General features: G+C 38.0%; 1 protein-coding gene across 5 annotated transcripts in view; it reads right to left on the bottom strand.

Annotated features, from left to right (window-relative positions):
- ABCB5 (ATP binding cassette subfamily B member 5) overlaps positions 1 to 23,960 on the bottom strand; it is a 49,479-nt gene that overhangs the window by 11,724 nt on the left and 13,795 nt on the right. For 2 of the 5 annotated variants that reach the window (XM_048950680.1, XM_048950679.1), the window contains 18 exons: positions 22,449 to 22,516; positions 21,320 to 21,407; positions 21,161 to 21,206; positions 20,119 to 20,272; positions 19,665 to 19,731; positions 19,247 to 19,438; positions 17,976 to 18,147; positions 16,855 to 16,979; positions 14,335 to 14,512; positions 13,747 to 13,860; positions 12,828 to 12,938; positions 10,318 to 10,443; positions 8,974 to 9,177; positions 7,881 to 8,051; positions 5,566 to 5,727; positions 5,109 to 5,348; positions 2,909 to 3,055; positions 315 to 419 (listed from right to left, as the gene is read on the bottom strand). In XM_048950680.1, the coding sequence (XP_048806637.1) occupies positions 315 to 419; positions 2,909 to 3,055; positions 5,109 to 5,348; positions 5,566 to 5,727; positions 7,881 to 8,051; positions 8,974 to 9,177; positions 10,318 to 10,443; positions 12,828 to 12,938; positions 13,747 to 13,860; positions 14,335 to 14,512; positions 16,855 to 16,979; positions 17,976 to 18,147; positions 19,247 to 19,438; positions 19,665 to 19,731; positions 20,119 to 20,272; positions 21,161 to 21,206; positions 21,320 to 21,407; positions 22,449 to 22,500 (2,454 nt within the window). In that variant the 5' untranslated portion in view covers positions 22,501 to 22,516. Of the gene's footprint in view, positions 1 to 314; positions 420 to 2,908; positions 3,056 to 5,108; positions 5,349 to 5,565; positions 5,728 to 7,880; positions 8,052 to 8,973; positions 9,178 to 10,317; positions 10,444 to 12,827; positions 12,939 to 13,746; positions 13,861 to 14,334; positions 14,513 to 16,854; positions 16,980 to 17,975; positions 18,148 to 19,246; positions 19,439 to 19,664; positions 19,732 to 20,118; positions 20,273 to 21,160; positions 21,209 to 21,319; positions 21,408 to 22,448; positions 22,517 to 23,028; positions 23,140 to 23,251; positions 23,523 to 23,960 lie in introns of those variants that run through there. The other 3 variants (XM_048950678.1, XM_048950681.1, XM_048950682.1) reach the window with 3 other exon arrangements.

Genomic DNA, 23,960 nt, shown 5'->3' with positions numbered 1-23,960 from the left:
GCAAGAGTCTGCAAATTGTCAATTAGAAATGTCAGACTTTGACTTTTGTGGCCTGGCCCAAAACATTTTCAGTTATTCTGAATCCACGCTGCCTTCAGTGGAGCTGTGTTTATTTAAACCAACAGAAAACATAGCCATATATTTAAGTAAGTACATCAATACAAATCATGTATCTCAGGATCAGCCTTCGCATTTACGCATGTTTTCATAAGCTCTGCTTGATGTTTTGCTTCTCAAAGTGCACTGATATGAGGTATACCTGCATTCTATTGGAGAGTTGAGAACTTCTAACATTTCAGCATGGTGACACTTACTTGGATTATGTATGTTGCTAAGGTAATCACTCCAAGTAAAAGAAACATTAGAGAAAGTACCACAGTGTTTTTATTCCTCCTTTCTGGATCTTCTTCTTGAAAAGCCTGTGCAGGAGAAAAAAAAGAACAACCCAAATGAATACATATGCAGTGGCTGCCAGCTACATAAACCAACCTTCATCTCAAGAAACTTGACCTCTTTAATTTCTCATAACATATATTCTGGATCCTGAAATGAGACTGCACTCAATTTTCTGTTGAAGGCCAGAAGACATTTCAGCTTTCTGTTTAGCTTACATCTCACACTAAGTCATTCCACTAGCTCCAGATATTTCTCCTTTTCTTTGTCAGCCAAGTGCAGTCACACTGCACCCCACCTCTAGAGGATCACTTCCAATGAAAAATAATAGGTGATTCATCTGTTGGAGCAACAGAATCTATCAGCCATCAAGCTGCCTAGAAATCCTATCATTTTCCATCAGGTTCTCCTTCCAGTCTTCTCCAAGATGGTCACTGTACCTGCACTGGTAAGTTTCAAAGTTTGAAAATGCACAGGAAATGCACAGGAGACTCCAGTCCCCTCATAATAAGAGGCAGCAATTTGTTTACAAAGTCCATTATCAGTGCCTTTCAAAATTATCTGAGCTAACTTCTAAGAATTTAAGTAAAAACCAAAAAGAATATCAAAAGCTCTAGGGGCAAGCTTAAGCAAAGGGTGCATACACCACTGAAACAAACCTAACATATTTACAAGAACAGCTTGAGGCCTAAAAGACAGACATGTGCTTTATACAAAACGTAAGGGGAATGGAAAATAGACAAAACATTTCAATTAGAAAGAAGTTCTGATCCAAACATGCATGAACTGGAGAAGACAAATGAAACCTATCAGAAAAATACCAGTATCCAATTTCCCAAAACAGTAATGAATGTATGTAGGTTGCGCTGGAAGTAATGCCTCCTATTTATTTCCATGGAAGCTCCAACAGATGCAAAGAGCACAATAACATCATTTGATAGAGCAAATTATCAGCTACAAAACACTAATTTTTCAACAGAGTCACCATCATTAGCTGTGCATTTTTACCAGCAATGAGCAAGAGCCTTGTAAAGGACCAGCAATAAACACTGACTTTCTGGGGTTGCTTGGTGTGCCTCAAACACTTGTAGTGCAAGGCCACCACCATGATAACCAGTTGAAGGCTGATATCAGTGAGTATGAGATCCTGTTCTCTCACATGATAGCCTTGCTTTGCAGAAAAAACAACCTACCTTTCCTGCAAGAAACTTTTTGATTCAAACTTATCATTGACAAACTTGGTAGTGCGAAATTGCTTGTTTATAACCTTGGGACTGTGCACCTTAAAACCCAGCAGGCATAAAAGGATGCCTGAGAGACAGACCATGTCATCATTGTCTTCTTCATGGTCATTGTTGCTGTTTGCCAGTTCCAGACTACAACCTCCAGATAAGCAATGCTCAGCCTCCATGTTCTCCATTGTCTTCTAAACGGCACGGGGTCTGGTAAGAGAAAGGTTATCTTCTCTAGCCTGATCCTGGCAATTGGAGCCTTCATCTTAGTCAGTGTTGCAACGTAGCAGTCAGAGTTTGTGGTCTGTCCAGGTTCCAGGAAATCCAGGACTGTTCCTTTCCTATCCCAAAAAACAGCAAGAATTGCTTAACCCATTGAGAGCTGCATCTTGAACTTCTTTGATGGATAATTACATATTGCCACTCCACAGACTGCTGTTTTGACTCTGGATCGTGGTGGTGACAGCACATCTTGTCACTAGAAATAATGTGATCCAGAAAACTGCTGCTTTCAGCTTCGTATTTGTTCAACAGTTCCTCACAAACTTGAATATTGGGTTCTTTCTGTTGCTGTGTGAACATTCGCGAGATCCATTTGGAGTAAACTGTGTGATATTCAAACGCTGCCACAATCATTTCCAACTCACTGAAGATGACACTTAGCTCCATACACAGTTCCCTGGTGCTAATCTACAATGAACTGATCAAGATGCTCTTCATTTTGTGGTATGACAGCCACGTACAGATATCCAGAATGTGACTTGCCTCTCATATTGCTGTTCCCACTCCCGAAATGCATCGCCCATCACCTCACTGCTCTAACATCCACCATTTGATCTCCACGAACATTTAGCAAGCATCAATGAATGTCAGTGGGTGCCACGTTTTCTGCATAGGGGAATCGAAATTTGTATCTTTGCATCATACTCACTTTGATGTCAGACACCAGCCTGTCAGACTGCCCCTCTGCTGCTATGCATCACACATCAACAAAACAGCATGGAATATTAGCAGGAAGGTTTGGTGTCTACTGCCATACTACTGACATCCTTCTCTGACATCATGAGCAAAAATAATAAAATAGGAGGTATTACTTTTGGAGCAGCATCAGTAATTCCGTTTTCTAAACAGACATCCAACACCTCTCTACATGCTCCTGGATACATGAGATACCTTTAGGAGAGACAAGGGACCTACATTTACACAAATGAGTCTCATCTAACCTTGCATACTAGCAGAGCATGAATGAAATTCAAGGTTGCAGCCCATTTGCAAAAACTTACCCCAATGATTTTTCCAAATATAACAGCAAATGCAGGATGGACCCCACCTGAGACAGCAGCAGCAATCACTCCCAGTAGTACATATAGCCACTCAGGTTTATTCAGAGCCAGGATTCTTGAGTAAGGCACAGCAGGGAGATTTTCTTCCTGAAAAAAAGAAAAAGAAGAATGCAATTTTTCCTTGGAAAGTTGCAGAATGTGAGAATTCACAGGCAGCAGGAATTCATTAGGTTTTGAGTAGTAAACTGTCTTCATAAACTACTGAAAGCCCTCTCTTTGCACTCAAAGTGAACAAGCATACTGGAGATCTGTAGCTTTGCTTCTCCATATTCCAGAACTTCAACAGCACAGTAAAAGTTTGAAGAAAAAAACGTAACAAACAGCTAAGTTATGAGGGGAGAATGATGGTCAGTACATTTCAATGAAAAGTCAGGATTGGTTGGCATGAATGGCAACTTTAACACTTGCATCATTATAAAGAATTTTATACAATTCTTGCTGTTTAGAGCCAAGAAAAAAATCCCTCGAGTTCAGCTGAATGCTAGTGGGCTGGCAGTAACACAATTGAGTATAGATGTCATCTATGCATCATCACCAAGAGCATGAAAGAGGCATGGATAATAGTGAGTTACCCTATATCTCCTTTGAAAGTATAAAAAATGCCCTGTTCTGCTTTACTTATTTATTCAAGTGTCTGCGCCTTTACAGGAGCAGTTTTGGAAAAGCAAAAACTGAAAATATTGGAAATGGGACAAAATGTAAGGCAGAGTTATGGTAAACTACTGGTTTCCTGGTTATTTTATGCAGTGCTTCAGATGCCAAATTAGGGTGGCTAAAGCCTCAGACATGAAAGTGGACTGATTTTTTTTTAATAATTAATTACAACAGTTGGACGTTTCTTAAACTTGTGAATGTGATGAATACGTAATTCATAAGCATGAACGTCCACCCACAACATTCTGAAATGAAGTCTTAAACTATACTAAGTAAAGAGTCTTCTTTTTTGAAGATATGTATCTTCTTGTGATAATAGGAATCGATCAGTCCCTTCACATTGTTTGAAGTATGTGTTAACCAGAATCCATACTCAAAGGAGAAGGAATATAGATACAAAGTAAACGAAGGTTTAAGGAATATAGATACAAAGTAAACTAAGGTTTATAAAAGTAGATTAAATAATCAGATGTTATCTTACAGATGAAATCCAGATGAAATCTAAAATTTCATGGATTTCCAAAAATTCAAGATTTTTGCTTAAAAATTTATACTTCTTCAATTTGAGGGTCCTGAAGTTAAAAAAAAAAAAAAAATTAAAAACAAATAAAAACCCCAAGTAATTAAAAAAAAAAAAAAAATAATCACACAACTCCTGTCAACTTTTTCAGTGCATTTCATGTGAAAAATTACTGGAATCCAAGCAGTACAAAAATAGTAAAGTTAAGCTTCTTTTGACCTGCCTACCTTTAGTCTAACCCAGAGATCACTAAAGCTCTTTTATGAACTGTAGTCAGCAAGCTTTACTCAACTTTGACAAATCAAGGTTTGCTTTTCAAATTTCATGACTTTTATTCTTGCTTGATATTGGTTAATTAAAATGTACTATTTGACTGTAAATATCCAGAACTGAATTTTGAGAGCATATACTGAGTCAGAGATTGAGAGGCTGCAGGAAAGCAGAGCTGGGGGAGATAGAGTTGTTTCATTAACAGTTCAAAACTTTATGGTCTTAATATATATTTTCTTTATGATACGCATGCACTATGATATTCAAAAGTGCATTAAAGCTTAGCAAGCACATCCCATAGACTATGTTATCCACTAATATCAGCACTGGAAAGTACTACAAGGTAAAGAAGAATCTTGCAACTGAAATCTAATGTTTTAATTGGATAGAATTAAAATTTCACTGACACTAAAATAATGTCCTAGTTATAAGAAGTTTGATAAATAAACAACAAAACTTTCCCTAACTTTATATTTATCTCACTACATTAATAATGTTGAAGTGAAGTTTTGGTAAGATGTACATGATTACCTCATATTCCTGGGGCAAATACTCAACCTGGTGAGTACAGCCTGTGGTAGGATCAGAGAAGAGGTTGCGTGACTGTCAGCTATCTAAAAATAATTAAAATTACGTGGTTTATGATTATGCTTACATACAATCACTAAAATCTAAGTTGAAAGCTTTAATACCAACCTCCAGCTCTTTTTTTTTCTTCTTTTTAGAGGACTTTTTCTTAGAAGAGGATCTTTTGCTCTTGTATCTGCTGGATCTTCTACGAATGCTGCCTCTCCCAGTTATCACTGGTTCTTCAAAGTGATCTTTAAGATTCAGTTTCTCCACAGAACTACTTTTGTCATTTTCCTCATATTCCTCGGCTTCAGTTTCTTCATCTTCTTCTGACGTACCATCATCTTGAACATCATTGCTTCCGCTCTAGTGAGAATTCAGGATATATGATCAAAAGACATTTTGAGCAGGAAGAAATAAGAGTGAAAATCATTTCTCATGACTGCTGCTGCTTCAAGCAAATGGCCACTGATATTTATGGGACAAATGTTTTGGTGTGTAATGGCACAGCAATAGGCTAGCATCCAAAAGAAATGACACAGTTAGATGAAAAGGATAAGAATGGTAAATGATTTGCCCTTACTTGCTGCATTACAAGAGAATAGTAGACTCCCTTCTGCAACATGAGTTCACTGTGTGTTCCTTGTTCAACCACAATGCCTTTCTCAAATGCAGCAATAGTGTCAGCAGTCCTGATGGTAGACAATCTGTGTGCAATCACAATAGTGGTACGTCCAGTCCGAGCCTTGCATAAAAACAATAGCAGTTTACATTAAAATGTGCACGACTACAACTGATAAATCAAGGTTATTTTAGGCATTTATAATACAAAAATATCCAAACTTAAAAAAAATTTTGTACAAGTATATTTTTAGGAAGTGTAACATTTGCATGACTTCTGAAAAGACTTTACAGAAAATTGCAGAGTAGTGGAGCACAGTTGGAATCAGAAAGGTGCTTTAGTCACTCCCCAAAACCCTCTTCCAGTCCTTTGAAATAAGTTACTTCTCAAATGTTCAACTAATACAGTCTCAATTTTGCAGCTAGATTGTCCCAAGATAGGTCTGCAGATTATATGCTCCAATGCCCTGCAGCTTTCAAATGCAGCCAAGTTGTAGGCACATCTCTCACGCAGTGACTGTGCACATGCCAGCCTGCAGCTGCCAGAGAAATTTCTTCCCTCCTTGCTGACACCTGGAGCAGGTAGAGATTTGGAGAAAGGAAAGACCAAAAGGTAGTTGTGCAACAAGTATGCTGTGTAGCCATGGAAACTGCCAAAAGTTACTTGCTGCTCAAGTACAGTGCACCAGCACTGTAAGTTGTGAAAAGTGTGGAGAAGATGACAGCTTCGTAGAAGAACTACTCCAAGGAAATTTGGATTCTTGGGGCTCAGTGATCTGATGTGAGTCACTACAAGCCTTCGCAAGAGCTCAGTTCTGGGTGGTTTCCATGCTGTGCCCTAATATGTAGAAGTGCAGAGTCTTCAATCACTCCAGCTGAGACTTGTGACCAGAACAAGCAAAATACTTCAAAAAATGAAAGGTTATCCAAAAAGCATCTTACTATAAGCATCTACATACAACTGCTCAGAAGTGGTGTGCATTTGTGAGGTTAATAGTTCCTCAGTTGTGGAAATAATGACTGATGTTAGCACCACTTTTTCCATTAACGGAATGTGAGAAGAAATTCATAAATCCCCTTCAGAGACTACATTGACGGACATCAAACAGCTGTATAAAGATGAGTAAGTTATGATTCAGGGTTCATTCCATGTGTTTTGAGAAGACAGAGCATATAGAACAATTGCCTTAATTTGGCAATCTCTGTTATCCACTAAATCAAAAAATATGCTTCTGGAAGAAGTGAGTACATACTCAGAATTAAAGAACATGCAAAAGAAGACTAGATTATAGTTGAAGCAGAGTCATTATAGTGCTTGTTTACACAGTAGTAGTCTCACCTACGCAAGTCAGATTAGATGAAAGTTACTTTGGCATCTTCATACTATCTCAGATTTAATAACATCAGTACAGTGACATGAATTTAGCAGCTACATATTACCTCAGATTTAAACTGATTGGTGATAAAGGTGGTAAATTCTGTATTTCACTTGAGCCATACTTGTAATTCTCTGTTCATAACTACTGAAATGAAAGGCAGGATTTTTCACTTTGGTTTTTAAGACATTAATTATTTGATACATGAAACAACACTCCAGTCCAGCCACGCAGGGTTGTTTATTATCAATTTTTGAAAAGTGTCCACTGCATCCTGAAACTGTTGATGTAATAGGGCTGTGAGGAAAGGACTGTGAGCTGGAGGGTCTAGAGGTACAGGTATGACCTAGCAGCTTGAGCAGTGGACTGATTAAAAAAAAAAAAAATGGAGCAACAGATTATAGCAACTGGCTCTGCTTTATGCTCTGTGTGGGGGTCTGAAGTGCACTCAGTTTCTGTAAAGAAAGAAAATGTCTCAATTCCAAGAACTTTCTGAAAATTATGAAACAACTGTGCAACAAAGAACCAGTATGAAGAACACTGTACGATACATTGCTGTTATTCTATCTGAAAAAGGCCATTCAATCCTCATGACTTGCCTTCCTAACATGCTAACCGTATTTCACCAACAAATGAACGTCTGACTTGAAAAGGAAGCATAGGTTCTAGCTACATAAGTGTTTTTTTACTGTTATTGCTAATTACTAAAGACAACTGAAATTATTCCTAATTAGAATTGTTTGAAATTCCATTTTAACCCCAAGACTGGGGGTTAAATCTAAATTTTGTTTTCCAGTTTGCATGATTCCAATGGAAAGCTGCTCTAAAAACTGTAAGTTAGTTTTTAATTGCTACTGAACATATTTATGGTCATTGACAGATTCAATAGCATGACCCTTACCTTATCAAGAGCTGCTTGAACTACATATTCACTTTGAGTATCTAGAGCGGATGTAGCTTCATCCAGAAGAAGAATCTTTGGATTTCTTGCCAGGGCACGAGCAATAGCTATTCGCTGCTTCTGTCCTCCACTCAGCTGAGCTCCTCTCTCTCCTACCATGGTGTTAAATTTCTGAGAAAAATGTTTAAAAAAGAAGTTGGGACACCTCTAGAAAGAAATCCTCATTTCTCTGCACTACTAAAAGCAATCATTTTCTAGACAAGAGATATGTTTATCTGACTGACTTAAACATAATCAGAGCAAACACACAACTATATCCAGATGCTTAGGCCTTAGCCAAGCCCTCCTACCCCATTACACACTTGACATGTCAACATTTGAATTTATGTTCCTTTAAAGTCCCAATCTTTACTGCTTGCCTAAGAATGGTCCAAATCCTGGATTTTTCCCATGACAAGCCCATAAAAGCCATCTCTGCATTTGCCAAGGGCTGCATATGTTTATATACATATAACACGCATATATACACACATACACATATTTATATATTTATTTACATTTATATATTATTATTATTATTATATTAATTATTGTATATTTACATTTATATATATTTACATATTTATATATGCACACATCTAATAGGTGTAAAGCATCTGAAGGAGCTCAAAGCCATGAATATCAATTTACGGAAAGCTAAAGCACTCAGCTGCTAAAAGCAGCCTTAGTTCAGGTCATGCTTTTTCACTTTCCTTTCCTATTTTCTACTGAATGTACAGGCTTCTCCTGACAAAGTACTAGATTTCTACATCTTCTCTTTCAAAGCCCAACTCCTCCCAGGCTATGTGAGAACAGCACGTGTGGTAATATAGCTTCCTTCTTCCTCAGTTAATGCATTGATATTTTTTCCAGATTTAGCGCAAATCCTTTGAGGGGAACCAAGCAAAAGCAGTGTCCCTGAGCTGAAGACTAGTAAGAGTGTTTTGGGCAGTTATACCACAACTTAAATTCTCATGCTCTCTCTGCCAGAAACAGGACACCAGCCTAAATGGATCTTTCATTATTCTACTCCAAAAAAATTTCATAAACTCACATCAGGCAGTCGAGATATGAAGTCAAAAGCATTGGCTTCCTTGGCTGCTTGTTCAATGTCAGCATCAGAAATGTCTTCTCTGCCATAGCGAATGTTCTCAGCTATTGTTGTTGCAAACAAAACAGGTTCCTGGCTCACAATACCAATATTTTCTCTTAGCCATTTCACATTAAGTGTCCGAATATCCCGACCATCTAAGGTGACCTGAGATTAAAAATGTATGGTGAGGAGCTGAGGAAATACATTCTACTTATAAAATGTTGAATAATTTTTATTAAATAAGTATCAGCTACGAGGACAAAAATGGTGAAGCAGCAACAACAGAAGTTTTTGCATCTGCTGCAAAACATATAAAATGGTGAGGAGCAGCATAACTAGAGAAGACGTTAGGTTTTTATTCAGTAACTATTCAGTCTGAGAACAAATCTGGCTTAAGAGTTTTCCAGCTTTCCTATAGGCTTTTTACCCTGTTTACATGCCTCCATGCCACAGTTTATTGTCTTATGGTCTTCCCAGCTATAGCTATGCAATTGCTTCTGTGGCTGTGCTTTACCCCACAAAGAAACAACCCAAGTCAAAATAAATGGGAGGTCATTTTTCTTTTACTAGATCATTTGCAATGTGATCCTCAAAATATTTGGAAAATCAGCACAGGAGAGGAACAGTAAATTGAAACACAGGTAGGAATGAACCACAGAAATATCAAGTTTAAGAAGCTACTATGCTGATAATTGATAACTATCTCGAATGCAGTGATAGCTCAGTATTTAAGAGCACTCAAATGTTAGTACTATTTTTCTCCATTTTGTGTCCACCTTGGAAGTTTCTGAGAAGAATTTACCATTCCCTGATTGCATGGAGCAATGACGGAATGATGAGTGATGGTGGAAAATTTTGCTGTGGTATAGCAGATAGAGGAAAAATAAGACAGGAAAAAGACTACTTAAATAGGAAAACTCTCTCCAATTTATGACCAATGAAAAAAAAAAATGCAAAAAGTTTTGTTGGATACTACTTTGCTTCAAAACAAATGCAGTATCTTAAAAAACATGTTAATGAAAATAAATTTGAATAGATACAATTTTATAGACTTGTGGTACTTACTATTGGTATCACAAAGAAGGGGGAGAACAATGAAGTCAGGCCTCCAGAAAAAGATGGTTCATTTGAAGTTTAAATTATGGAAATACATACATACAAAGAGAAATGCTCAGATTTGATCAACAGTCAAAGATTCAGTCAACATGGAAAACTTACACGTATCTTACTAGTGTGTTGTGCTGCTCCCCAACCCTTCCTCCTCCTCCAAATCCCTTAAACTACAGCACGCTTAAGAGTACTCACTTCTCCTTGGTCAGGATCATAGAATCTTTGCAGCAGCTGAACAGTGGTGCTTTTCCCACAGCCACTAGCACCAACTAAAGCAATGGTCTTCCCAGTTTGAACTTTCAAGTTTAGACCTTTGAGGATCTAGAAAAGCAAACAAACAAACATATATATCTCAGTTTGACAAATTTGATTAGAAAACAGCCTATCAAGGTAATTGTAGCAATAATCAAGGCAGTGGCAAAGGGGCATAGTTTAAGTGCTGTGCATTATCAGTAAATTAAGCATATCTGGGAATATTCTGGGTGCACTGATAGAAGAAGAGTTTGCATTTGTGCTTGTGTAGTGTTTTAGTTTTTGAAATAGGATAGCTACATACAACCTGTCTTTTGGGAATGATTTCTGGTCTCTTTTAGCTACCAAACCAAGCCTGGGAGTTATTTGAGAAGATTGATAACTGGAACAGACCAAGTTCATGCCAAGAAGCATTTTAAGAGTTCCCTCCAGCACTGACAATTGCATTTCAGCACCTGGGGAAATTCCTGAGAAAACACATACCAACTAATAGAGAGAGACATAGCCCTGGTATTCTAAACCTGATTGCTCTGCTTCTGTGATTGGTGAGATTTGGCAGCAGATTCGGGGACTTATGCTCTCCTGATTCTCCATTTTCCAGTGTTTAGTTATGAATCTTGAAATAAAATATTTAGCACCTTTGAAATACTATTGCTGAGAAACAAGTTTGCTTTCCTCTATTTTTTGAATGTAAAAGGTTGTTTTGACAAGGTAATAGTTGGAAAGTCCTTAATAAACCTCCAACCTTATTGCTAATAGCCTCAGAAAACTAGGGACAAAATACAAATGAATGGTACCTTTGTTGCCATTTTCACATTTGGGAATATTTTACCTCAAAATATGTCAATTTTATACATGAGTAATGCTGTGTTCTTGCCAAAATATTTGGCTGCCATGGGAACTCTTCTTGTTTATACCGGGTTGATTTATAATTTTGCCCACACATGTTTTTGTAATGAGAGATCAAAATGATTACAATATTGCTCTCCTTTCCCTGTGTCACAACCAGTGAGGTCTGTGTCTTTCAGAAGCTGACGTCATGATACCTACATTACCAAGCTAGAGCTACATTCTGAATACCAGGTGCAAATAATTACAATCACCCAATTGTCTAACTCTCCTATCAGGTAAGATGTTATCAAAATTAACTGGCAATTGCTGGACTTCTTAAAACTCTGATCTAGTTTAGTCTACAAAGGGGAGATTACACCATGTTACATCAATTGCCTGGGAGACTAGATAACTTCTAAACATCTTTGCTGTTTCTTTTTTACTCTATTAAATAACTAATGCTATTAGCAGAGAAAGTTGTTGTAGAATTGGGAAAGATGACAAAACATTCCTTATTTTCCTCCCTTTTAGCTTGCAGGCTCAATACAAGGCTTATCTGCCTGGAGAGTGTTTCTAGGAAGAACAATTAATGGTCTGATGAAGGCTGCCCTGTCACCTCTGGTTTCTGAGCCAAGAGTAAAATAAAAAACCTTCATTTAGGCAGAGAGCCCAAATCTGGTTCCATCCTTTGGTGCTCTTTGTTCTGGAAAAGGATTTGATGTGTGATGGGACAGACTCCAGATAACTGAAGTGACACATCCAAAGAGACAGCCATAGTGAAATGAAATTCCCCATCCTCGTCTGTCAGTTGGCATATTCGGTCCTCAATTGTTGACACTTGAAATCTTTACTTCTACTGGTTTCTTAATCATCAAAGAACTGTGGCAAATCATTCTTTCATTATTATAAATGTCTTCAAAGGATTACAAACTGTTGGTTTATCTCTACCATACTCAACAATAAACAACTGTATCACCACAGGATTAGATCACCATGACAACGAAATAACACTGCACGATACAATTACTGAGGAAGTTCAGCTGGCAGAGGATATGAACATTTGCTTATTGAAGAGCAATTTTAACACTTGTCCAGAATAGCATTAGATTTGCTAATGTATGTTTGGAGAGGCAAGACTGGATTCATCTGGAGGCATGCTGTTACAAAGCCTAACTATCTCACAGGTCAATTCCTCATGCAGCAAATCACGACAATTCAGAACAACCAGGAGACTGCAAAGAGCAACTCCAAGGCTTAACTGTAAGGTGTGGGAGTTTTAGTGATAAGTATTTGGGAAGGGGGGGGGGGGGGAGGGGCAACAACAAAGAAAACCCTTATTTCATTTATCATCAATCTTGTACACAGAAATTCAGAGTAGGAGCAACACAAAAACTTTTCTTAGCTTTATCCTGCACAGAAGAATAGTGCACAGGTGGTGACAGTGGTAGTAGATAAACAGCTTTATCTTTTGACATTATGTTTGCTTTTTCCCTCAGCTCACAACCTCCAAAGGTAGGAATGCATTTAGCATACAAGAAAAGCAACAAAAGGATTAGAGAAAAAATCTTGCACGTGGGCTGCAAGATTTAAGTATAGCAGCTACATCTGAAATTTACACTTACTGTAATATCAGGCCTGGACGGGTAACTGAAATGGATGTTTCTGAATTCAATTTCTCCTTTGAGCTTATCTGGTTTGTAGCCTTCCTTAGAACTGCTATCTATAAGCCGTTTCTGGAAAGAAGTTTTGAACATATAGTGCTCATTACTTTGGAATATTTTTGCTGGATACATTGCTCAGTACATAGCTGATGGCTTACACTGCATCACACCATTGCAAAGCAGTTACAGATTATTTGCAGGACACTGAATGCAAGAGAGCAAAGTTTAATTCTACAATTATGGTGCATTTTCAAGTGCAAACAAACAAGAATTGTAACTGAATAACTTATTATTTCACAGACAAAACACAGTGCTCAGGAGGAGTTTTACACCCATTTGGAGAGGAATGATATAGCTATTTCTGTACAAATTTTGGACTTCTACTTGTTTTAATTATTTCATATACACAGATATCCAATTGCTGCACAGCAGCAGGACTGAGATTAATACAGCTTCATTAGCAGTATTTAAATTCCAAACAAACCCACAATCAAAGCACCAAAACACCACCTCAGCCAAAACTGTGCATATATGCATTTAAGAAAATAAAAATGAGCAGTGCCATAATTCTTTCCCAAGGGAGCCATAAACCTAATATTAGAGAAGACTTCATCTATAATGATGCACATACCAGATCACCTGCCACTCATCGTAACAAATAATGAGGTAGTTTTCTTCATTTGAAAAGCAACATTAATTTAAGTGCTGAGCATCTATAGAGCTCATGATCTGGGTTGTGGGGTGTTTTTTTGGGGGGGAGTGGGAAAGGTGGCTTGTTTTCCTTTTTTTTTTTTTTTTTTTTTTTTTTTTTTTTTTTTTTTTTAAGCACAAGGTGAAATATTTAAGTCTGGCTGAAATGCTTTTCTCTTTAGATTCTTACCTTATTGATAATTTGATATACTTCATAGGCAGCCCCACGTGCATTAGCCACACTCTCCAAGTTGGGAGCTGCTTGTCCTAGGGAAAAGGCTCCAATAAGCACAGAGAAGAACACCTGCAAGAGAGAGAGAAAAGCCTTGATGTTAATAGTGATTACAGACTCACCTAGCTGTCACATAACCAGAACAGCTCTGGGCACCCTTTCTACAGAAATTAAATGTTCAAGTGAAAGGTATATTTCAGTTACTCTTGTCCACTCCCACTTTTTTCTGCAATGATTGGTAACTTTTTTCACATGTGCTTTTTTTTTTTTTTTTTTTTTTTTAAAATCATCACCTACAAACAGAACGCATCTTTCTCTTTTACTTTTTATTTTTTATTTTTTTTCCAGATGTCATCAAAATTAAGAGACCCTCAACATTTCAAAATTTAGTTGAGAGTTTCCTACTGTAAGTCTATAGTTGGTGTTAATTTAATGGACGCTTCAGATAAAGAAGGGATCATAAACACTTCTTACATAACAGAACTCTCTTGATTCTGCAGAATTACTTTTTTTTTTTTTTTTTTAAAGTTGCGCTCTTGTACTTACAATTAACACACGACCAATGTCATAATTTTCTTGCTCCTCAGCAGTGAGCTTTGTTCCATACCAAAATGCAAGTGCATAGGATCCAAAAATAAGAAATTGTGAAACACCCAGAGATGTATTGGTAGTAATAGATTTTTTCACTCCAACACGTCTGGCAGCTTCTAGATTAGTATCATATCTGAAATAGATAGGGAAACCATAATTTGACAAGCCATCAGATCAGTGTTTCCTATGCTCTTTTCTGGTTAAGAGGTTTCTCCATCACAAAAGCAATTAGCTTTTCACATAACGTACAGAGTATTTTTGACAAGGGACTAGCAGATATAGAATTCCTTTGAATAATTTTGTTTGGACACGTGCTGAGATCATCTAATCTTGTCGTTCACATTTTTAGATGACAGCACTACAGAAGGCATACTTTGAAAACATTTAAGTAGCATGACTTCATCATCATGACAAAAACCATCACCAGAGCAATTTGTTTGCGTTAGCCTTGAAAGGAGGTCTTGAAAAATGTTTATCAACATTATCTATCAAAGACAAATTCACATTTACAAATAAATAAACATGAACACAAAAATAAATACTATGGATGAAGGCAGTTAAATAGAAGCCAGAGTGATGCCAGAGCAGAAGATGACTGAAAGCTCCTTGCAAATGTAAGAGGGTTGCTCCAAAAGCAATGCCTCTCATTTTGTTCTGTTGGCCCAGGACATCAGAGGCAGATTTTGTTGGTACAGCAGCAGAGGCTGAACTTTCCCACCAGTTACATGTTGTTGCTGTACGACAGATGGCAGCAGAGGGACAGTCTGCTAGACTGGTATCTGACATGGAAGTGTGCATGAAGTAAAGAGGTGGAACTGAATCCCTCCATGAAGGAAAAACAGCATCCATTGACATTCGTCAGCTCTTGCTGAACAAATGTCCAACTAGAGGATGTAAGCACAGCGAGGCAGTAGGTGGTATGTTTCAGCAGTGGCAGCTGCAACATGAAAGTCAAGCCACGTTCTGGACAGACATGTATAGCTGTTATACCACCAGATGTAAAGTGTTTTGATCAGCTCATCCAAATGCATCAACTAATGGTGGCTCCTATGCAAAAAAAGAGTGTTTTGCAGGTGAGAATTTGCTCTATCAAATAGTGTTATTGTGCACTTTTGTATCTGTTGTGGCTTCCATGGAAATAAATAACAGACTTTAATTTCAGAGCAATCTACGCAAGTACTGTGAAAGTACTATACCTTGAAGGGTCCTAACTCTGAGGTAACCTTGTAAGAGTTATGTAGGAGTCACAATCTACAGTTTGAAAGTCAGTAGGGGAAGTCTAGTTAACCCCACAGGAAGACACTAATTTCTAGGAAAGCCACTAGTACCAAAGCTCTTCTTCCATTTAACGTGAGCAAGTGTGGAAGGAGAGAAAAGATGTCACCTTAGCGGGGGGAAAAAAAAAAAAAACAAACCCAGAAAACAATGGAAAAAGGAGAAAATAGTTAAAAAGCAGTTTGAAGTAGTTCTCACCACTGGACTTGGTAAGGACCAAGAAAGTCTAATCTATGTCATTTCTTGTTGGTTTTTTTTTGTTTTTTTGTTTTTTTTTTTGTTTTTTTTTTTGTTTTGTTTTTTGTTTTGTTTTTTGTTTTGTTTTTTGTTTTCCCTTTACTTTTTATAAAGTAAAGAAGTCACAAATTTTTTGCAAATTCATAGCAAATCCAGTTAAATAGAATATGATATAGAATATCCAGAACTCAGTCCTTAGAAGGAGACATGCAGAAGCAAGCAGCAGGACCCTGAGCTAGAACTACCATCTAAGAAAATTTACACAAGAGCGGGACAAATTGCTGTTGAAAAAGAAGAAACATGAGTCATCCAGTCTAGATTTTCTGCTTTGCCTTTTCCAGCTGGATGATACTAGTGACATAACGTATCTACGTAGTTAATATTATCATTTTGCAGATGTATCTAGTAACAAGTGTTACATTTGTGATTAGCCACATTTGGCTTGTAAAAGGTAAGTTGCTAGATTACATGACTAGGACCAACGCTGCATTATGCCAACAGATGTTATTTGCAAACCATTACAGCAATAAAAGGCAATGATGCAATTCTACTTAAGACCAGTAACCAGTGAGGCTTTAATGTAAGCCATTAATCAAAGATCAGAACAGTAATGCATGTTCTAAAAAGTCATCTATTAACCATGTGCTTGGCTGTATTTGACTACTAGGTAAAGACAACCTTGCCACCGCTTTCAGTTCTAAATTAGACTCCAGATCTCATCCAGAAGAGAAATTTGAGGCTATGCTACAGTGATAACACCAAACAGCCTCTATTGACTATGACTAGTTATGTTTATCTTCAGGTGAGCTATACACTTACAGAAGAATAAACGGTCGCCAATGAGAATCTTACTGCCTTGCCTCTCCGAAAACAAACAAAAAAACCTCAACCAAAATAAAATGAAAACCACAGTCTCACACACATTCTGTATTTTAAATACAAGTATTAGCTCAAAAAGCTTACTTTGCTAATGCCTTCTGCTGTCCATTGAAAGCCACAACAGTCCTGATTGCAGTCAAGACCTCTTCTGCCACAGCTCCTGCTTTGGCGTAAGCAGATAGCTCTTTAGCTGTAAGGGATGCCAGAAGCTGGAAGTTGAAAACTGTATGTTACTGCAGCATACTGAAGTGATATGCACACTGTGTTGGTGAATAAGAGCAATTAACAATCAAGGGAAAGGACAGAACATTAGGAAAACAAGGTCATCTCCTCTGGGCCCTGAATTACTCTCAACTCCAGCTTTTCTCATAGTGTTCCTACTGCAGTTAAAGACCGTATCACATCAGCTGATGACTTAAGATATTCTTTCTGGGCTAAGGACAAGTACAAACTACACTTTTATGTGCATGGGATTAAGGAGGTGAGTTGTAGCTGGTTGGGCTCCCATGAAGAAGTATGGGAACTCTACTTCATAAGGAAGAATTTAATGGACTGTAGCAATAGCACTATTCTCTAGATAATGGGAATAAACAGCATTTTTTCAGAATGGTTCTCAAGAGCATATTAAAAAAAAAAAATCACAAACTGAGGTGTTCAGAATCTAAAACAGCAGTGAATATTAAATTATGTATGCTAATCACACTACAGCTCCCAATACTCTTCCTGCCTTCTCTGAAATACTTGAATAGGGGTAAAAAAAACCTATGTAAGTAACCACTTGGAAGTGCAAGCACTACCCATAAATGTGGCTACAGTACATGACAAGGGAAAAAACCTTTCCTTGTCTGAAAGGGAAGACTATACGTACTCCATAGATGCAAATCTTAACAGCATGAAGCCTGGTAAATCATCTGCAAGAAATGTGGTGTCTTCAGGCAGTGCTCTGCACAAGAAAAATACTATGCAAGGAAGATGCTGATGCAGATTCTCTTCCTGCCACATGACATGGAGACAGACTAGACAGATGGGAGGAATGGCATGCAAGTAAGTGCTTGGGAACCCACAGAAGCTACAGAAGCAGAAATTATAAAGGAAGTGTGGAACAAACCTCCCAACTTAGAAACAACTCTAGGTTTATCCCATTATGACCCTCCTCTCTGTACATGAAAAGAACTAGTTTTGTTTGTTAACCCCAGAATACTTACAGTTGACCACACTGCAGCTGATGCAGCAAGCAGTGGACTGACTGACAAAATCACCAGCGTTAGCTTCCACCCATGGACAAATCCTATAATAATCCCTGTCACAAATGTGGAAAAAAACTGTACAAATATACAGATCTTATCTCCAATGCCTTCATGAATGGTGTTGATATCACTGCAAATAACAATAGAGAAAAAAAGATAATTGTTAGCTTTCAATAATTCTACCTCTCCCCTATTTCATCCTGCATGGCTATTTCCTAACTGGGATACCAAAACTTCTAACCGCAGCTACTGAGCAGTACCACTAGTCTCTCTATGGCCAAAGCAAAGCAGGCACCTATTTTTTAGGAGTAGTTTTCTTTACTTTCTACCATTTCCTGCTGTTTCTGTGCCCTGTTACCAGGTCACGTGTGACCTGGTTTCCTTACCCAGAATCCGAATGGAGTAACACAAGTAAGCAGTCAAACTGCTTACTCACCTCCTGTGACCCTCTCCAAACCACTCTTTCCTTTGTGCTCTCCAATACATTTCACACTCCTAATTTAGGTTGCAGCCTCAGAGAAATTGTTATGTCCATTCTGTATGAAAATCATTATTTGGAAGAACCTCTGTTTTTCCTTTCCCATTTTCTCTTCAGTGAGTACAGACACTAGAGCTGAGAGGAATTTCATTTTGGGTTCTCTTCCACTTTTCAGGACGTAGCTCTGACCAAAGCTGTCTTAAGACCCAGAAAAGTCTGAACTTGTACATACAGTCCTATTGCATCTTCAATCATAGTCCTAAAATCTAAATCCACTGAGGAATATGGAAAAGTACCAAGGACTAAGAGACATTGGACTGAGTCCAGCCTGAGGTCTGACTTGATAAAAGCATGAGTTCGCTTCCATTCAATAAAGTGTCAGAGCTTTTCAGTATTTGTAAATAGTTGGAAACAGCAGATTTTTTTGTTTAGTACTGTCTGCCACATACTTCATAAACGCTACAAAGCCCACATCAGACAAGTAGAATACTTCATTTCACATCATAACCCTTTCAAGTGCTGATATCACAGAAATGAAACAAATGAAGTGGACAAATAATGAATTTCTCCCTCACAGATGTCTTAATTTCACTGTGATGGAAAAGGCTTCAGTGGTTTTGTTCATTTATTCTTTTAAATTCTCTGTAGACTATCTTGTAAGCGTTTAAACAAAAACTGCCATTTATCTTCCCGCTCAGGAGGTCAAAAGCAAACAAAAACACAACAACAACAAAAAATACAGAGTCCTCACTCTGTAAGTCTAGTGTTCAGTGTTCCTATCTGGGTAGTATCAAACCAAGCCATCTCCTGATGGAGCACTGCAAAAAAGAACTTCCGCCGAATCCTTGATGTTTGCCTTGTAGCAGCGATCAAAAATGTCCATACTTGGACTGTGCTCAGGATCAACACAGCAAAGCCAATTCCCACATAGTAGTAAGCAAACCTGTGATAAGGGAACAAAAGACCACATAACCTCACTGCTTCTTGTGGGAGAGGTTACACAAAAAGCAACAATAATTATGTACCCCACCAAAGTAAATACGGAAATCTGCAGCACATTACAGCGAAGCCCTTCTGAGCAGGTAAAAATTTGGATTCCACTCAAAGGGATCACACGCATACGAATTCCCCAAATATTCTGTTAATGGAATGACTATGACAACTCTTACTTTGTCATTTCAGCTTCTATATCTACATCTGTAGTTGGTTGACAACTGGAATTATTTACTGAAGAACCTGTGGGGAAAAAAGTACTTATGAATGTATCATACATAAAAGATAAATTATGACAATATAGGGTTACCACTTTCAAAGTGTTTTGTATTTTCCAATTAGGGCAAGACATGTGGCAGACACACATTTATTTTTCTCTGAACTTCTAATAGCAAGTAGCTGACAAATGATGATACAGAAGTTATTCATTCTCCTCACCATCCTACACGAGATGAAACTGATTCATAAGGCACATACTTTTTATTTGGTTCAAGCCATGACAATTTAACATGATCGAGTAATTTGCAAAAAGTTGAATTTTGTTAATCATGCACTCATTATGTCATGTACCAGCCTTAGCTCCAGTAGCAAAATATAATGGTATGTGGGGAAGTCTAATTCTAAATTTACCTTCTGACATACTTGAATTCACACCGCTTAGAACAAAGGCATTTGTCATATCTCCAAAGATAATGATCATGAGTGGTAATCCAGTACCATTAGCAGCAGCTGCGATCAAACCAACCACCATCAAAAGTATATCCACCCAATCAGCATAGCGGAACTACGTGAACATTAAAGAAAAAGAGTAAAATTATGCCTGGCAGTTCGCATACTAAATACAGTACAGCAGACATACTGAACACATTTGCATCTATGTATTCTAGAAAGCAGCAAGACTACAACTAAAAGAAAAATCAGAACACAAGAAGAATTTTGTAGTAGGTCCCACATACAGTTTATTGAAATTTAAACAAGGGTGATTTATTGATCAGCACCTTGCTTCGATCTACCAGAAGACAAGGTCTCTAACTGCAATTGCACCTTAAGGCTTACTTATCCTTAAATGTTTCCTCGCTTTGGAAATAGTAAAAAACAAAAATAAAATAAAATAAAAAAAAAAAAACAACAAAAGTGAATATGAACTTCAATAGCTGCTCCTGGATGTGATTCATCTGAAATGAGAACATTTTATTCTCGACTGTGCTAAACACACTTCCAAAGCGTAAACAGACATGCAATAAACCACAGAACAATAGGAGTTCTCTTATTTTAGAAAAAGCAAGTCTGTGTGTAGAGTTACTTAGGAATAGCTGTAAGGTAGAAAAAATGGTCACAAAAACATAACCCCAGCCCTCTCAAACAGCAGGTCCTTCAGATATCAAGCACAGGACAAACCCTTTTTAAACAGAGCCCAGGCAAGGGTGTGCACAGTACATATGGCCTAGATCAGCCTCAGCACAGGTAAGCCTCATTCTCCAAAACCAATTCCTTTTTAGTGCTCTAAGTGCTACCAATACACTAAGGCGAGGACTTTATGTAACAGCACCAAAGGTCTTCATAGGTCTCCGGGTTTTGGGGTGTTTTTCTTTTTTTTCAATTTCTGAATCACAATTAATAGGCAAACAATTGACAATGACAAAAGAAGTAAGCCGCCAATCCAGGCACTGACCAGTTCAAAGATGCCAACCACCTTTTTCTCTGTCTTATCTTTTTTCCTAGAAGACACAGAATACAATTAACATAAGCATTTTTTAGCAAAATCATATTAAAAATATAGCCCTGCACCCAATATACCCATGGCCAATCTGCTGAGTTCAGGAAGTCCTACCTTTTTTTCTTGGCCTTCAACTGGTCACTTTCTTCAAGATTTTCCTCATGTTGGAAAGAAGGGTTATCATATTCCATGCTTGCAAATTCTGCAGAATAAAAAGCAGATTTTCTTAACATAACATTCCACTTTTTTTTCTAGTAGTCTGTTACAGCTTTTCCTGATAATTCTTTTGCTTTCAAAAGAAGAAAAAATTCAATTTTAAGCTTAAAGACTAATATTTTCTTCTATTCTTGGACAGACCAGTCTCTTCTTTTTGAAGCTTCCTTTCTCTTCAGTTTACCTGCTCCTCTCCTGAAAAAGCTTCCAGCTAGATTTCTGAGATGAAAACAGTTAAGAATATATTAATGCAGACAAGCTATCAAAGACTATCTGAGCAATGATTCAACACTTACAGAAGTGGCTGCAAAAAACATAAGTCCTAAAGAAATAAGCAGAATTGCTTATAGTGAAAGTTATAATTGGTGTAGGTAACACTGAATACAGGTGAGTTCACTCAGGAATCATGCATTTGCCTGTAAATCACCTCCTCACCTCCTTTGTGCTAAGGATAATCTACATAAGAGGACTCCTATCCTAGAAAGCTTAAAACTGTAAAAGCATAGGATGGGATATAATAAATGGATAAAGAAATGGTTGGGAAAAGGACTCAATGCACCAACAATTTCACATCCAAACTATCCTTGACTGCTGAGTGAGTAGAATTTTCTGTATACTCTTTTTCATATTCTCTCATCAGTCAGTTCAAAAAAAGACTTATATAAAAAACTTGAAATAACCTTAATAAGCCTGTCTAAAGAGCATTTTCTAGCCCAGACTAGGACACACCTAAATACGAATTTTACACAGGTAAATGAATTCTGTTGAAGTCGGTGGAATGACTCATGCATTAATGTCTTCTAGGTGGTGGCTTTAAGTTACTGAATTCTCAACAGAAACCAAGTGGGCTGAAATCATTAAGGAGAAAAAATCAGGTATGTCCAGTAAATTGCCAGCAAGTGTACAGACTTAGATACTGTACATATGCTGTCTCTGTGGTGGTGAGGAAAGATTTATGATGCACTTTCAGATACAGAGTTACGGAATATACTCTGTAAATGCACATGCTGTTTTTGTGCCTGCTACTTACCAGTTTCAGAGATGTCGTTTTCTGTGAAACTTACACTTTGATTCACTGTCATTCTTTCTTGTATGATTCTGAGATAAAGACAAAGGTTACGTTAAACAAAACATATGCAGAAAAAAGAGGAAAAAATGAAATTCTCCCCCTCCCCACAAAAAAGAAAGAAAAACAAACAAACAAACACCCAAGTAACTCCCCTACCCCATACCCCACAAAGCCAAACATCAAAAGTTCCATATCAAAACGTTTGGAAAGAGTAGATATTTAGAATGTTCACATTACATCTGCATTTCTTCACGTGTCACTTTATTTAAGTAGCACAATTATCTGACTGAAATGTAATGATAAAGAAACATGTAATAGTGTGATTAAAGACCGCCTTTGAGGAAATCTTACTAACAGTGCAAATTAGAGCAACAGCAGCCTGTTTTAATAGTCTCTAGACGATTCACATTTGGATTAGTGTGGATGATTCAGTACAGGATGGAAGGTTTCCATCGTTAGCTTGAACTAAACTTATGGATGTAATACAATCATAATTATCATGCTAAGGACCAAAGATGTGCTCATGTATTTTGCCACGCACCTGCTAAGAAAAGTTTAGAGGCAGTAAGCAACTGAGGTGCCAGCTGTGCCCAGGCTTTACTTGATGCAGCTTAACACATACAAGCAGAAACACACATGAATTTGATGTAGGCTAAAAGGATAACAGAACATATAATCAACCCGACATTAAAAATACATATCTAGCTTAAGCATCCTCAATTAAGGCTCCTGGCTGTGCCTTTCTTCGTATTATTTCAGCTTACCTTTACACCTCATGCTGTGCCCTTTCTTTTTGGTGACCAGGAGGACCAGCCCCATAGAACCTTTACCAGCCGCTGCCCGAACCCCACTCTACAGTGTCTGCCGAACCGGCCGTGCCCTGCAGCTGCCTCCCGGGCGGGACCGCCCGCACCCCGCCACGGGCAGGACCGCCCTTCTGCCCGCCTGTCGCTCGGCTGGCAGGTGGAGGTGGAATTGCAGCCTGGAGGGAGAGTTCGGGCAGGGGTTTGGGCTGACAGCAGGCACCCACAGCGAGCTGCTTGGCACGGCTGCCCGAACAGCGCTTTCTGACTTGGTTCTCACTGTTACTAACGCTGAAAGAATTTTAGTTGGGAAAAGTTATCGCAGGGACCACTTCTTCAGAGGAGTTCCCTAATCCCCTATTTTCAGGCACATGGAGGTAGGTATTTTAGGTATTGAAGAAAAGTCTCTTGCCCGGGGGGAAAAAAAAGTAAAATCAGGCTTGTGAGAGCACATTGGATTTGGGGAATTGCTTCACTGTATTCAGTGAATTTCAACTAGGAATAAAGATACTGATGACCTTTAACTAGACCACTGAAAGCGTTTTCACTTCCCACTTCTAAGCAACATCAAGATCAAAGCTAGCTAAATTTGTTGCTGTTCTCAGAGGAACTAATACACAAAAGCATTGTGTTTTGCCCATGTAATTCTCTTCCGAGAATTTGTGCTGCG

This window comes from Lagopus muta, chromosome 7 (genome assembly GCF_023343835.1).
Source record: "Lagopus muta isolate bLagMut1 chromosome 7, bLagMut1 primary, whole genome shotgun sequence".
NCBI lineage: Eukaryota > Metazoa > Chordata > Aves > Galliformes > Phasianidae > Lagopus > Lagopus muta.
This window is presented reverse-complemented; position numbering and strand designations above follow the sequence as displayed.